General features: G+C 47.0%; 1 protein-coding gene across 1 annotated transcript in view; it reads right to left on the minus strand.

The window, feature by feature from the left end:
* The window catches only part of LOC119399576 (neuron navigator 2-like), a 297894-nt gene that overhangs the window by 212490 nt on the left and 69640 nt on the right, over nt 1-15764 (minus strand). The window contains 1 exon segment of the mRNA XM_037666382.2: nt 5154-5216. Coding sequence (XP_037522310.2) covers nt 5154-5216 — 63 coding nt within the window.

Raw genomic sequence — 15764 nt, forward strand, 5'->3', positions numbered from 1 at the left:
GTTTCGTTGACGCTGCTCTGCCAGCTTCATCGTATCTTCCGTGAAAGCCTCCGTGCACTCGCGCGCATGGGCGACGGTATAATTGCGTGGCGCCGCTTGGTGTCGCGCCGATTAGCGACGGACGCTTGCGCGAGAGAATCCGGCGGGCGTACCACTTTCAATTTGAGGAACACCGACGAGCCTGGCGACACGGAGCGTGAAATCTCGAGGGACTTGTGATACGGTGGGAGAGACGAAAAAGGAAATAAAAATCAGATACAAAACGGAGGAGGAAGCACCTGGCAACACGAGGGTGCAGGTCGCTCAAAAGCCCGTGACGTCAGGACGACGTACAGTCCAATAACGTTGCTGGGGACACGTAACGAGAAGAGAGATCACGGCGCACCCTATATGATGCGCTGTCCGAGGTTTTGGGGATGAAGTTTTTTTTCGCTCGTTCAGGAGTGTCGAAAGCTTGCCCGATTGTGTTCGTGAATGCGAGACAATTTAGGAACTCTTATCGCTAGCTTCGCTTCTCGAGCCGATACGGATTATCCGTTGGTAATAAAAAAAAAAAAGTGCCTGCCAGGGATTCTGAAATTTATGTGATATTACGTGTCTTAAAGAGTGACAAGTTTTTAATAATTATTGGTGTTTTACGTCCCAGAACCACGATATGATTACGAGGGACGCCGTAGTGGAGGGCTCCGCAAATTTCGGCCACCTGGGGTTGTTTGACGTGCACCTAAATCTGATAGCATGGGCATCAAGCATTTTCGCCTCCACCGAAATGCGGCTGCCACAGCCGGGATTCGATCCCGTGACCATCAGGTCCGCAGTCAAGCACCATAACCACGAGACCACCGCGGCGGGTCAGCCGGTGAACTGACCAGTGCGGGAAGTTGGGTGCACCCTAATTCCTGATTACCGTGGGGCCCTTTGGGTAAAAGGACGTCTTTCTTCGAAGCTCGCTTCTTAAAGCCACTCTATTTACGGGCTGTCCAACAACGTCTTTTCTTTCCACAACAAACTGCGGTGCTGCCGTAATCCTTGGAGTGGGAGGTCTGTAGGCGATGAAGCGTCGCAGACTAAGGTCCCCAGACAAGACAACTCGTTCAATCTAGGGACGTTACTGCAGACGCGTCGTCACAGGCACTTGGGAAATTTAGATACATCATCCAAGCGAAACTCGGACGGCACATTCGAGAGCTGCAGCATCCTCCAACGTAAAAGAGGCCCGGACAGCGCTGTAAACGGAGGTCCCGAGGTAAAACTACATACTTTTACTCGCGGCCTCGCTGTTAAGGTCGTCTAAGGTCCCTATAGGTAAACAACTTCTTTAATCTAAACAAAGAAGTTAAGGGGAAGGCGTAGGCTTGACGTAATGAAAAATCGTCGAAGAGCGGATGTCGCTGGAGGCAGTGTTTTCACAAGTGGTGTCATCGTCAGGGCTGTCTTCACAAGGACACGTCCACTTGTTGCAATGTTGGCTACCGCGACACTCCCCACTCAACGAGAAAAAAGGAAGCAACCAGAAAGGGAGAAGGCAGGGAGTGATATAACCATAAGAGATTCCGGTTGGCTGCCCTAGACTGGGAGATCGGGGAAGGGAATGGAAAGACGAGAGAGGAAGAAATGGGAAAAAATAGATATGCAGTTCCAATACTGTGACACCTGAGGAAGTTCGCAGCACGGGAACAGAGATTTCCGTTTGTACAGTACCCAGTGCTCCGTTTACCAAACCGTCGATGACGCCAATGTTTGAAGTAGGCATGTAGGGTTTCTCCAGCACGAGTAGAATCTTGTTAGGCAGATTCACAAACTCTGTGTGCAACATGTGCACTACTTTTTGCTGCGTTTTATCCACTTCCTGCTCGTTACGGCAGTTGGGATACGCGTCGACTGCAGCGATTTCCGTCAGGTTGTTTGCCCCATCAGATGTAGCGCCGTAGAGAGCCGGTCAGAGGAGAAATCGTACACTCTGCAAGGCGGTGACGCCCTCTCTTGCGTGGCGGTGGAGTTAGCCGCATGTTTCCGAAACGTTTTTAGCGATTTTAAGTAAACTGTTGCGAATACTTCTTCGTAATTTCTGTTAATTATATTGTTTTAGACCTTTTTCGTTCGTTGTAACCCGGTTTTGAGTCTTGCTGGCCTTTCTATGGCTCGTATTGAGCGCTTTACTGTGAGCGTGACCACGCTGCAAGAAATCCATAGATGGACGACAAGCCACTACTTTAGGGGCCCCTAAAGCGCTACGCGCTTAACCGAAGCAGTGAATTCACTGAAGCGTGCGGGACTACACCACAAGTCGGAGGCGCTCGCACAAGCCCGTCGTCCTCAGAAAGCACAAGAGTGCGTTACACTGCCTTGTGGGCCGACGAGAGATAGGGACTGTTCTGTAGTACCACATGCACGGAAAGTGGCCGATCGTCTGGTCATCGCAGTGTGTTGGAAAGAACTTCTCTCTGAGGAAAATCGAGGACAATGGCATAGCCGGTGGTCGATGTTTGTTCGCATATGCCACACTGTCAGTAATTCTCGTTAACGTTTTATATCCCTCCGTGAAGGCAACACCCAACCAAACGATTTCTGTTTAATCTAGGTACCCAACTGCGCACACGTCCTCAGTAAGACCGAGTACGAGCGTCGGGATTATTACGTAAGTTGACTGGGCGAAGCGCGAACGCTAGAGAAGAAGCGAGTAGAAAAACGTCAGCAAGCGCGGACGAGCCGTCTGTATAGACCCAACGAGGCCGGGTCCTGGCCGACGTGCCTGCGTCTAATTACTAAGCACGGGTCGGTATCGACCCGCAGCCTCCACACACCGACGTCAGCGACAGGAGCGCGGACATATCAGTCCAGCCAGCTGCAGAAGGGTGGGGAGGAGTTAAGTGAAAGTACCGCCGTCCCTGAGGGAACTGCAACAAGCGTCATTGCGTGGGATGAAGGGAAAAACCGGGGTGGGCGGTTGGTTCGTACGTGTGTCGTATGTAACACCCCTCCTCCGCCCCCCCCCCCTGCCCGCCCTCCGTTCGATACTTCGAAGTTTCTGTTGCTTCTTGGTTCGCCAAAAGCACCGACGGTGCGGAAGCGAGATTGGGTGCACGTCGGTACGTCTTGCGCAAACGCCCGTATCGCTTACGTATATAACGCGGGCCCTGCGTATTTGCGTTCGCGTCTAGAACGGCCGGTTCGGACCCTGACTCTGTCGCACTGTATACGCCGGAGGGCCTGTATCGTGTTACCTATGATACGGGCGCCTACGTATACCTCGTGCTGGAAATCTGGCGGTTTTGCGTTCCACCTAAGCCCGTAGCCAGGGAGGGGGGGTGGCTAGGGGCCCGGCTTCTTCCCCCCCCTCCCGAAATTTTGGTGAAGCACGTATTTTTTAGAAAAAATAATGAAAATGGGTGTTTTTTGCAAATAGTCAAGGTTGTCAGCAAGTGGACACCTCCCCCCCCCCCTGAAAAAAATTCCTGGCTACGGGCCTGGTTCCATCACAAAAGAGAGACTCTCGAGTGGGACATTGCAAAATATAACAGCACGAGAGACGGGACTGAAGACACAAAAACCACAGTCCCGTCCCTCGTGCTATTATATTTTGCAATGTCGCACCAACTTGCCCAGACAAAGTCTCTCGAGTGGGGTTGTCGTGGTGACTGTGGCATCGATCGGGCCGAGTGTCTTCGGATTCGGGCGTGTTACGGATTCTTTTTTTTTTTTACCTGCCGGGACTGCGTGGCGGCTGAGACGTTGATTTGCTCAGATTGAGGACGCGCGTTCGAGTGCAGGCGACGGAGTCGACATTTCGATGCGGGCGAAATGCGGTAATACTAGCCTAAGCCTTATGAAACACACAGCGCACGCAAAAGGCCAGGACACACAAAGGGAACACACGATATTTCTGTGTTCTGGTCATTTGCATGCCCTGTTTGATTCATAATGCTTCATCAACAAGCTCCAGTTAGCCCTATTGTAACATTAAATAACAGAGAGCTGACCTAGTTGGTAAGTATTCATGTTAAAGAAACAGGGCGTGCAAACACGGGCACAAAAGCGAAGTCACGACACCACGTTTGTGGCGTCGCGACTTGTCTCTAGTATCCGTGTTTGCAAGCCTTGTACCTTTATTTATTTATTTATTTATTTATTTATTTATTTATTTATTTATTTATTTATTTATTTATTTATTTAAAAGTACATTACAGGCCCCTGGAGGCATTGCGTAAGGGGGGTAATCCAAAAAAAGAAATGTTTCGTTTCAACAGTGTACAAAATGAACGCGTATAAATACTCAAGAAATACATAAGAACACAAAAAAATATTACAGAAACATAAGATGAATTGTAATATTAGTCTACTTATATTAAGTTGCGCGTTAAAGAACACCAGCAGGGCGGCATTATGATTCCACACTACTGCACACCTATTAATTATGCCATGCTTATAATAAAAATAATTCATAGCGTTTTACGCACCAAAGCTACGAAATGTGACTTATAAGGCACGGCGTAGTGAAAGGGCTCCGTAAATTTATACCATCTGGGTTCCCTTAGCGTACTCTGACATGGCACAGGACACCGGTCCCTAGCATTTCGCCTCCATCGAAATGCGACCGTCGCGGCCGTGGTCGAACCCACGACTTTCGGTACATCAGCCGTGCACCTTCTTCGCAGTACCACCACGCCAGACTTAACATACGCCGGTTTTTCAAATAAAACCCCATAATTCATCTTTAACATATTCTGTTTTATTTCTTAAACTCATTATTAAATCCCGTAAATAAAAATGTGTATAGTACAGTATGGTATAGCATAGTATAGTATGGTATAGTATAGCATAGTATAAATTATAGTATAGTATAATAATAATAATATCTGGGGTTTAACGTCCCAAAACCAAGATATTATTATGAGAGACGCCGTAGTGGAGGACTCCGGAAATTTCGACCACCTGGGGTTCTTTAACGTGCACCTAAATCTAAGTACACGGGCCTCAGACATTTTGCCTCCATCGAAAATGCAGCCGCCGCGGCCGGGATTTGATCCCGCGACCTTCGGGTCAGCAGTCGAGTGCCATAACCACTAGACCAGCGTGGCGGGGCTATAGTACAGTATAGTATAGTATAGTATAGTATAGTATAGTGTAGTATAGTATAGTATAGCCACACTCACCAGTTCCGCGGCGAGTACAGCTGATTCGTGCTCGTGGCGACCAGAGTCGTGGTGCTGTCGTTGCTAGACGGGCCAGAATTTTTTTGTTTCCGTTTCACATTCCACAAATTGCACCACAGCGCAGAGCGGGCGAGGAGCCGAGCACAACGGGTGATGGTTGCATGCCAGGGGTTCAGCGGGTGGCAGCGTGCAGACCAGCAGGGGTCGTTGCGATGGCGTGCCAAGCGCGGCACGGACGTGAAATACGTGTGGGAAGGCAAGGGGAAAGAGGGTAGGAGGAAGGCGAGCGTATATAGCAGGGAAGGGAAAGCTCACAACCAAGGGAAGACAGACAAAATGAAGAGAGTTGAAATGAAAGATGGATTAAAGCATTCAGGTTGATGAGATAGATAGATAGATAGATAGATAGATAGATAGATAGATAGATAGATAGATAGATAGATAGATAGATAGATAGATAGATAGATAGATAGATAGATAGATAGATAGATAGATAGATAGATAGATAGATAGATAGATAGACAGACAGACAGACAGACAGACAGACAGACAGACAGACAGACAGACAGACAGACAGACAGACAGACAGATAGATAGATAGATAGATAGATAGATAGATAGATAGATAGATAGATAGATAGATAGATAGATAGATAGATAGATAGATAGATAGATAGATAGATAGATAGATAGATAGATGTAATGAAAGCATGTGACGTAAAAATGCAGGGAAAGACGGGTATCGAGGAAAATGTTCAGTGAAGATAACGACCAAGACAGGAGCAGGAACAGATGGGAAAAGAACAGATTTAGGGAATGAGGTGAGAGATGCGAAATGATATGCAGATACACATCGAATGAAGGAGAAATTTAACATCAGCATGGAGGCGGAGATAAGGTGTAAGGTTTGACGTTGGGATAGCAGAAGACAAAGGGACGAACGGAAAGAGCAGCCCGAGCAAATGAAGTAATACGAGTAGCACCAAGAAGGACGGAGATTAAGTAAGGTAAGACAGCAGGGTAGAATAATTAGGCACGAATAAGAGGGCAGGAAGAAGTGCCGTCGGCAGCAGGCAGCAAGAAAGAAAGATGGCGGAGAAAAAAGAAGTGCGCGATCAGGGGGGCGAGCGTGGAAGAGAGGAAAAGTAAAAGGGGGTGGGATAAGGAGAGAAACAAAAAGAAAAAAAAAGCAATTAGCAACGATCAAACGTGAATGTCCAAAATAAAAATAAAAAGCGGCAACACTGCAGAGAAAAAACGTACATAATAAGCATTCACATTGAGCGTAACGAGCAACACAAATATAATGTGCGGGACAACGCAAACTCAAAGGTGATAAATCGTTGCATTCGCGTTAAAAAAAAAACAAGAAAGAAATCGAGGACGATTAGAATTGCCCTGTGTAAGAAGCGTGAAGGCATCGCTTGCGGGTCAGCGCTTCGCGATAACGCGCCACGCAAAAAGCACAAGCGAGGCGCGCGCACACACACAAAAGAAGACAGCTCAGACGAATACGTCATCCTTGGAAAGGCTTACTAAGCCCATGTAATGAAGACGTAAGTACTCTCTGCGAGCATCATGGGTGATCGAAGAGATGATTCGCGCCGCATATGATGCGGCTGTATGCGGCTGTAACGATCAAGTGTGCAGTGCTTATATCAGCGTACGCCATCGTAGAGTACACTTAAGAAAACCACGTATCTTGTGTGCAGGCGAGATACGTGGTTATTAAGCAGGAATATCTGCATGGACAGATATTCCTTCTTAATGTGTACATCACCAAACACTGTCTTATTTGAGAATAATAATAATAATAATAATAATAATAATAATAATAATAATAATAATAATAATAATAATAATAATAATAATAATAATAATAATAATAATAATAATAATAATAATCAATCACTCAATCAATCAATCAATCAAACGTTTATTTAATGTGCCCAGGAACAACCGTAAGGTCTTTGTACTGGCGCACACAAAAAAAAAACAAAAAAAAAGAAACAAAGGAAACATTCATAATAAAATATCAGGGATAAAAAACGTTACAAAATTGCACATATACAACTATGCGCAGGCAGAAAAAAAAATATCAACAGTGTACAAGGCTATGTAAGTACAGTGCAAAGCTCGGAGCAGAACAACGACTGGGAGCTGTGAAAAACATCGAGCTCCAAAAAGTAAGCATTGTAAAGACGTTGTATCCTGCCAATGGTCGAATGTTCACAGAGGCAGGCGGTTACATGAAAAGGTCTATTCTCTCTGGTCAGCTTACGTGGAATTCGGAAATTAAGACAGTTGAGCAGTACAGGGCAGGATATGATACCATGCACAAGCTTGTAAAGAAATAACAGATCAGCGCGATTTCGTCGGCAGCAAAGTGATGGCAATGATAATAATCCAGCAGCGTTAGAACGAGATCCAGAGTCATTTCTAGCGAAACGATGGTTGTAAATGCTTAGGAATTTTTTCTGGACTCGCTCAATGGCGTTGCTGCTGGAATTAGGAATGCCATTCCAGATCACAGATGCATACTCTAGTTGAGGAAGACATAGCGCGGTGTACAATTTTCGGAAGGGCACAGGAGAACGGAATTCTCTAGACATTCTGCAAACACAGCCTAGGGTGCGAAGACCCCGCAAAGCAACACGCTTAGCGTGAGCAGAAAAGTGTAAGGTGCTATCAAAAAGAACACCTAGATCATTGATCAGAACACCTAGATCACCTAGATAATAATAATAATAATAATAATAATAATAATAATAATAATAATAATAATAATAATAATAATAATAATAATAATAATAATATCTGTGGTTTTACGTGCCAAGATCATTAGGTTCTTATGACGCACGCCGTTGGGGGGGCCTCCGGAAATTCCGACCAGCCGGTGTTCTTTAACCTGCACTGACATCGCACAGTACACGCGCCTCTCGCATTAGGCCACCCTCGAAGTGCGGCCGCCGCGGCCGGGATCGAACCCGAGACCTTGGGGTCAGCAGCCGAGCACCGTAACCTATACACCACTCACGCGGAACCTTGATCGCTATGGTCCGAGAAGAATGTCCACCCGTGGCAAAAACAGTGTAGATTCGAGGAATAATTAAGCTTAAGAAAGCCACAAGAAATGTTACACGGACACGAAGGACGGGAAAAGCGTTATTGACAAGGATACTCGTCCTAGCTGTCCTCCATGCCTGTGTTACAATTTATGTCGCATATTTAAGCTTGAATTATGCACGAACTAGCCCGACAAAATTTTAATGCGCAAATATTACACTTTCATTCAAGTACCACATTCGACTGATACGAGAGCCGTCGTGGTCTCACCTAACTACGCCAATAGCCTGGTAAAGAGAACGGACGCCAGTAGCACTGTTTGGTATCGGCAGAACACTTCCAGATTGCCGAAGACTACGCACATAGCGGCGCTGCAGCCCGACAGTCTCTTTGATGCCGATGATACGACAAACTGCCATTTTTTTTAAATTAAACGTGTTTGAGGAGAGGTCCGTGTCTATAGGCATGACTCGGACTACGCCTCTTCCCTTACATAATAATTTGCGTCGTGAAATTAATATCAATAACAATAATGTAATGCAAAATTACCGCACAAAAATGTCCATTCACAGAATCAATGTTCACGCACAAGAAACACAAGAAACGTCGGCGCTTTACAGAAAAGTTCATCTTACAGTTCTTTACAGAAGGCGATCGCACAATCATCATTGGGCGCTTGGCCGCACTTTAAACACAGCTCTCACGAAACACGAGAAACAACGCGAAACATGCGACCAGAAGTAGCTGGCAATAATTAACAAGGCGAACAATTACTGTTTATAACTGTCGCGCGAGCAGCAACTTTGAACTTTGAATCTAAGGGCGCTGGCGCGCGCGCTAGCTCGACAGCCATCACAGCGGGCAGCTCGTATACCCGTCTACGTGCTGCGCTCTCAGCACGAAGTGACTATGCGGAGAGCATCTCTCCCTGGAGCGGCCGTATTCTCTTACACCAGCGTTTTGTAGTTACGCGAGATCGGATACAAAACAGTTAGCTGCCAGCCTCACTTCGCGTAACACTAGAAGTTGTTGCTAGCGCATCCATTGCTTCGCCCTTGCGGTGAAACTGTGACTTTCTTTTTTTAATTTTCGAAAGTCTGCCCTTAGGCACAATAATTATTGATTAAGCCGTCGTCGTCACCTCCGTGCAACATGCCTCAGGCCTGGCCGACCATCCGACCTTGACCGCTGGATTCGTAGACTTCACCACCGCTCATTACTTGACTTCATACACGAACCACAATTCACGTTGCACCGACATCACGCCTGCATAGGCTGTTTTTCCAAAGCAGTTTATAGACCTGGCGTGACTGTGTGGTAGATATACCTGATTGCCATGCACAGTGCTTGGGTTCGATTCCTGCTGGAATCCTAACTTTTATTCTTTCCATTCCTAGGGTCAACGCTGCCGATGCCGGTTTTTCTTAACGCTTTAGCATTTAAATTACCAATGTCTGTTCTCGCCGTTAGTGGGTAGATATAAACTGTCAATCACCTGTGGCGCATACCCGTACACCGCGGCCTGTGGTAAACGGGCACGTGCCACATGTGCCTGGAGGAAAGGGTTTGAAGACGTACGCGACAGTATTTTCACGTTATTCACGTCATGACCCGACAGTCACATTCGTCAAATCCTCTTACCATCCCATGCCAATTTTGCTCTACACCAAGTTAAGGATGTGATCAGGAGAGCACCTAGACGTAGGCGGATAGATAGATAAGTAGATAGATAGATACGTAGATAGAAACGCTCAAAGTGTCAAAGATTCGCTAAGAAATGCTTCGCATTTAAAACGCGTTTGTTCGGAGGTGCACTATGTCCCGTGACAACGCACCCTTCTGAACTTTTTTTTTTTTGGTATGCTTCACCACATAGCATTCTTGCATTGCGGCTGAGCTGACTTGTGTTTCCCCTCCTCCATGTGATTGGTGTAAAGCTTTTGCTGCGGTTTCCTACAATACATGTGCATGAGCATACTTTTTTCTAGGCTTGCATATTTGCAGAGCAAACGCAGCTAGAAACAGGTTTAATATAGCTGCAGACAGCAGAACTTACTGACAAGCTGTTGAGATCGAATTGGGCGTGGCACTTTAGACTGACCATTCTTTGCTAGGGAGAAATAAAAGGAACATATTCCACGCTGCATGTCGTGTTAATTTATGATCCCCCATCCCCTACTTTTTCTCTCGCTGCAAGGGGACCCCGTCAGACCAAGGGCTCCCGCAAGGTGTCCCCGAAACATCCATAGCTGAGAACCACTTTGAGCGTGCTGTAGTTGTTTACGTACAATGAAGACATGCCACCTGGCCCAATTTTCAACTCTCTTCACACCGCCGAAAGTTTCATCGAAAGCTTTTCGAGGATGAAACACCAACTCGCCCGAACGGCAGCCCTTTTGATTTTCTCGGATCTCGGGCGCAGAACGCTCAATCTTCAGAATCTGCCGTCAGTCCACCATTTCCATCAGCAGCACGCGTCAAATTACACCGGTTCGCTCTGGAACCTTGCGGCGATGCAGCTACCGTAATACAACTCCGCCCGACTATCCCCGAATTCTTCTTTTAGTAATGCGCCGAAGTTCGCGCAGCAAGACATCCAAGAAGAAACTGGCCCCGGCCCTGGCGGGTGATTTGCGTTCTCACTTTCCAAGTCCGCCGGCGTGGTTTTCAAGGGCGTCCGAGGATCGCTGACGACGGCAAACCATGCAATATGTATGCACATACTCAAAAGGCACGCAGCGCTTTCCTGGCCGACGCGATAGTGAAAGCGCGCGGAAACGTACTCACGCAAGCATGAGCGCACACACATACATTCATCCACACATACAGAGATACACGCGTGCACGTGCACATACACACACGCACATACCATACACACGCCCCTCCGAGTTATCTCGAAAGCTCAGAGACGTACCACACGGCTGCGTTGCGCCACTGCTGCTTTAGTACATATATTGCGTAAGATCAAGAACGGTCTGGTTATGGCATGTTGGAGCGTAAGGAGTTTCGTGCGTACAGGTATATGACGAAACGCAGAGAGCAGGTACGAATCGAAACTCCCGCGACGGTGTAACTGCGGAAACTTATGGCTTGCGTAATATGAGGTTAGATTTGGACAGGTGGATCGCGCAAGTGGCCCCCTTGATTTATCCTATGAGTAGACATTAAAAACACAAAAAGAAATCAGAGGAACACCTCGTGTTTTTTCTTCTTTTTTTTATCGAGAGTCGTCTCAAGCTCCCCTAGTATGAAGGCATTACAAGTACGAGTGGTACTTATGTTTCCTCGCTGGTTTTACTGAGGGGTGCGGGGATCAGGCTCATGTTGAAGCCTTAAACTCGCAAAATAATACCGCACGTAAATTCCTCTACACGCAGTTCAACTTTTTCGCGAGAAAAAAAAATTCTTTCGGAAATCACAAACGCATATTGTCCTCGGAAAGCTGCTTTCGGGCCAAGGAAAAGCGTGCCGCTCAAATATGCGCCAGGGCATTCATAATACACTCAAACATACACAAGGACATTCAAGACAGGGCAGGATTTCATCGCCGCGTCACGATAACTTCGCCGCGCATTGATTACGTCGCATTTCATCTGCGTAATTTATCCTTAGTGCAAAGTGAAACCCGAATAGCTGAAATCATCTTAATTTTCTGTGCTTGCGTTTCTACGCGCTAGAATAAGAAATAATAAAGAACCACCACGTAGTTGCTCTTCACCGCAAGCCACAAAAGCTTTACAGAGAAAGCGCTATCAATTATGAGAAGGAACGCTATAAAGTGGTCACGTAGTGTCAAACAATCGCTTCATTCTCGCCGGCTTTGTCGGCCCGGCTCGGTGGGACTGGAAGGTCCAATTACTTTGAAAGATGGTCTTCCTCGTAGACCACTCCTCGCCTCGCCCAGGACAAGCAAACGGGCGAAGAAATCTCCCAGCGCCCTCAGTGGTGCTAAGAGAGGAGCTCGGCGCTAGTGTGATCAATGAGACAGGCCGAGACCGATGGGTTGCGAGTGGCCCCTCGGGTGCCAGCTACCGTCCGTCTTGTTAATACCGTGCACTGCAGCCGGGGTAACGAGGAAGTGCGTAATGCGCCGCAGAAAGTAATCCGAGTTTAGGTCTTTGAACGGGCCGCATCTTACGGCCGAATGCGGCTGACGCCACGTGTGAACACGCTGCACTCTTCTTTCTTTTTTTTAGGTTTGCCGATTTTATGCTTTCTCACGATTTTATGCTTTCTCTTCCTAGGCTCGGAAGAAGAAGAATCGCGGACGTATATAGCTAGGCATTTAAATAACAAGAAATGCAGGTGCCAAAACAACAAAAAAGAAACATGATATTTCACGTTTCGACCGAGGCCGCGAAATCAAGTATTTCTTTTAGCTTTTGTACTGAGCTCATTGGTACGCCACCGTCATTCTGTAAGCTTAGCACCGCTTTTGTTACGGGGTAAGGGGGCGTGCGTCAAGGTGTTGGTGTCATACTCGTATAGACTACTCTACAGATGGGTTTCGGCGCCGCCATATTGGGCTGTAGCCTTGTGTATTGTGTAAAATCGTCTATAGCGTCCACCGGCTAATCCGCTGTTACTAGCAATTCTGCTAGTGGCAGTACAAACATACTTCGGGTAGTGCGGACGATAGGCTACTTCGGTGCTACATACAGGCGTTCCACAGCCGCCATTATGCGCTTTACAGTGCTGCTTGGCCACCAAGCCGCCTGTTAAATAATAAAAAAAGATAGTTTTATAGACGCGTATTGTGCCATTGCCGAGGCGTGATGCATATGTAGTGCATACTCGCGTAGTGTTTTATATTAACGAATGTTGCAAATTGAAAGAGCAGGGAAAAACAAGAAGAGAGGAGAGGACGCCAGATCACAACTGCGGAACCTCCCTGGGAAACGCAAGTTCCAGACACCATTCAACAGATCCTGATACAAATTGTACCCATCTCCTGAGTTCAGGCTTCACGATCTTGCACATATGTTTGACATGGCCAAACGAGAGCTGCACATAGCCAAACGACAGCAGGCAAAAAGAAAAAAAAGTATTTGACCTTGCGTCACAAATCTTTCGTAAAAGCTAAGCACCAACTCGCCCAGCGTATACTCTGCTATCTTTATTTGTTACTGCTACTTTTGCCTCACATTCTTGTTCACTTCCCATCTCCCGTAACTCACGTGGAGTGGAAAGTTTATGAGGAAGGTTGTCCCACTCATAGTTTCATCTTTTGACGTCACTTCCGCAGTTTTCTCCCTTTCCAGACACTATTAGTCACGTTTAGTAGGCTTATTTTTGGCCTAGTTAAGTCATTTCTTATGACCTGTAGCGCCGAGTGGCTGGCCCTGCTAACAGAGGCATAGTGCCATAAGATCTAATGACACACAAAGAGGAGAAAAAGATCAAACATTTAAAAATGCGGCTCGCAGACCTTATCGCAATGGCGTCTTGGCTTATTCTATAGTACCCACGATCGAGTTACCAGTAGCTGGCCCCATGAAATACAAGATGTATCTACTTATGTGGTGCCTTCTTGCAACGATGAAGGCTCCCGAAAACCATTTCTGTGACACGATAACAAGGTCGTTTCGTTCGACTTTTCCTCGTCAGAAGTTACGTACACGAACCGGAGAGGGTGGAACTAAAAAGTGGCGGTATGTACAAACTGCATTAAAGAACTTCAGCAGACAACAAATCAACGCATTCAGGAGATATCTGTTTGTGTGCAGACCGACTATGTTTATATATCTCAGTGAGTTTGCGCGAGACGAGGCAAGCGTTTCCTGGTCGCTGATTTTCTTGCCCCAAGAGAGCAAATCGAAACGTTAGCAAAGAAACCACAGCGATCCGCAGCAAAGTGCGAGTCCGGGCAAGTTGGTGACCCGCATTCTCTTGATAATCGCCTTACGTTTAAAGTGTCGTTAAAATATGTTACGTATAGGAGAGGAAGACACTGCGTTTGTTTTGCTTGTTAGGTCGTTTCGACTCCTATCCGTAGCTCGCCTTAACTAGATTAAGTACACTGACTCAACTGAAACCGCACTGTACGATGCCCATTAATTTCGCAACATGATGTTCGAGAAAGATATGCACAGAACATGTAGCCTTCGCAACATCGCTTGCAAAAGGCTTCGAAGCACTGCACGGTTCTACAGAGGCGTGCCAAGTACACGCCCCATCTTACCGTCTCCCCACGTTCCGCAATCCCTTTCCCCTTTCTCCCCCTGAACTCGGTCCAGCTCCCGATTTCGTTCAAGTGGCGGCATGAACGTTGTCCAATGGGAAAGGGTCGCTCTTCGGGACAGAATTAATCTCGTGTGCCCCGAGCCAGGTCGTTACTTGTATTCTCCTCTGATTCTACAGGCTCGATACGTTGCCTTCCCTTTCTTTTCATTTTCTTTTTGTACTATATCCCGTTTCTAGACCGTGACCCAGGGACGATCCGGCTGGCGATGCCTGTCCTCCGCAAGATGGTGTCGAAAGGGTGTCAGCCACCCTCTCCTACCACACCATTTTTCTACTTCGTAACCGAGCGCCGCTAAGGAAGATCTTAGCGACGAGAAAGGAGATGCGGAAATTCGTTCATTCCAAGAACGGGAATCCTCGAATACAAGACGTGCCGTCACCTGGCAACGCCGACGGCTGGGACGTCGACGAAGAACGCTGCGCGAGATTGCAATCGCTTTATAATATTCCTTCGCATTGGCTTTAAGAAAAGACTAAAACGTGATTGTCAGACGCTATAGCACTCAAAGTGGTTTCCGGTCTGACTTGGCACGCGGCAGTGACTCTTACGAACACCTTCAGAGCCCGTTTAGCTTGAACCTGCTTGAGAACAAGACAACAGGTTTGACTCCCGGAAGTGGCGTCCACGATCATTTAAGTGACGTTATGTAAACATCCGTGCACGGAGGGGTACCGTGCCTGTTGTAGAACTCCACATGGTCAAGGAGGCCGCCTGCACCTCACAGTTGCCGTCCGTATAGCGGTGAAGGAGCTTCCTAATGTATATCCTCACACACTATCCATGGTTTATCTCGACTGGCAAGAAAGTAACGTTAAAATGTGCGGCCACGCATCAGTTACGCGTCTACGGTCGCGTTTCCAGTCATCTCAACGGAGATTGCCGAAAGGTCAACGTACTTCGAGCAAGGTAGCGTGTGTGTCCATTTCAAAGGTGCTACATTGAAGCTGCGATCTCCCAGACACGCGCCCGATGTGCCTTCTACTGATAGCGAACTCAAAACTCGACCAAAGACTCGCAAATGAAACAAAATCACATTTGCACAACCAGTACTGCAGAACGAATTGGCAATGGCTGATGTGCGGACTAAGTACGCCGTGTGAATTGCAGTGATTTTGTTTCACTGTTTCTTGGTTTTCAGCTTTTGAATACGAGTGAGATTTCTTTGGCTGGGTTATCACGACGGATTCGGATGTGCGAATAGTCCAGCTTTCGGTGACGTCACCAACAAACATACAAACACGCAACTGACGTCAGCGCAGCGCATATGTACATTGGATAAAGACAGACATGAATAAAACACT

The sequence above is a fragment of the Rhipicephalus sanguineus genome, chromosome 7 (genome assembly GCF_013339695.2).
Source record: "Rhipicephalus sanguineus isolate Rsan-2018 chromosome 7, BIME_Rsan_1.4, whole genome shotgun sequence".
Taxonomy (NCBI): Eukaryota; Metazoa; Arthropoda; class Arachnida; order Ixodida; family Ixodidae; genus Rhipicephalus; species Rhipicephalus sanguineus.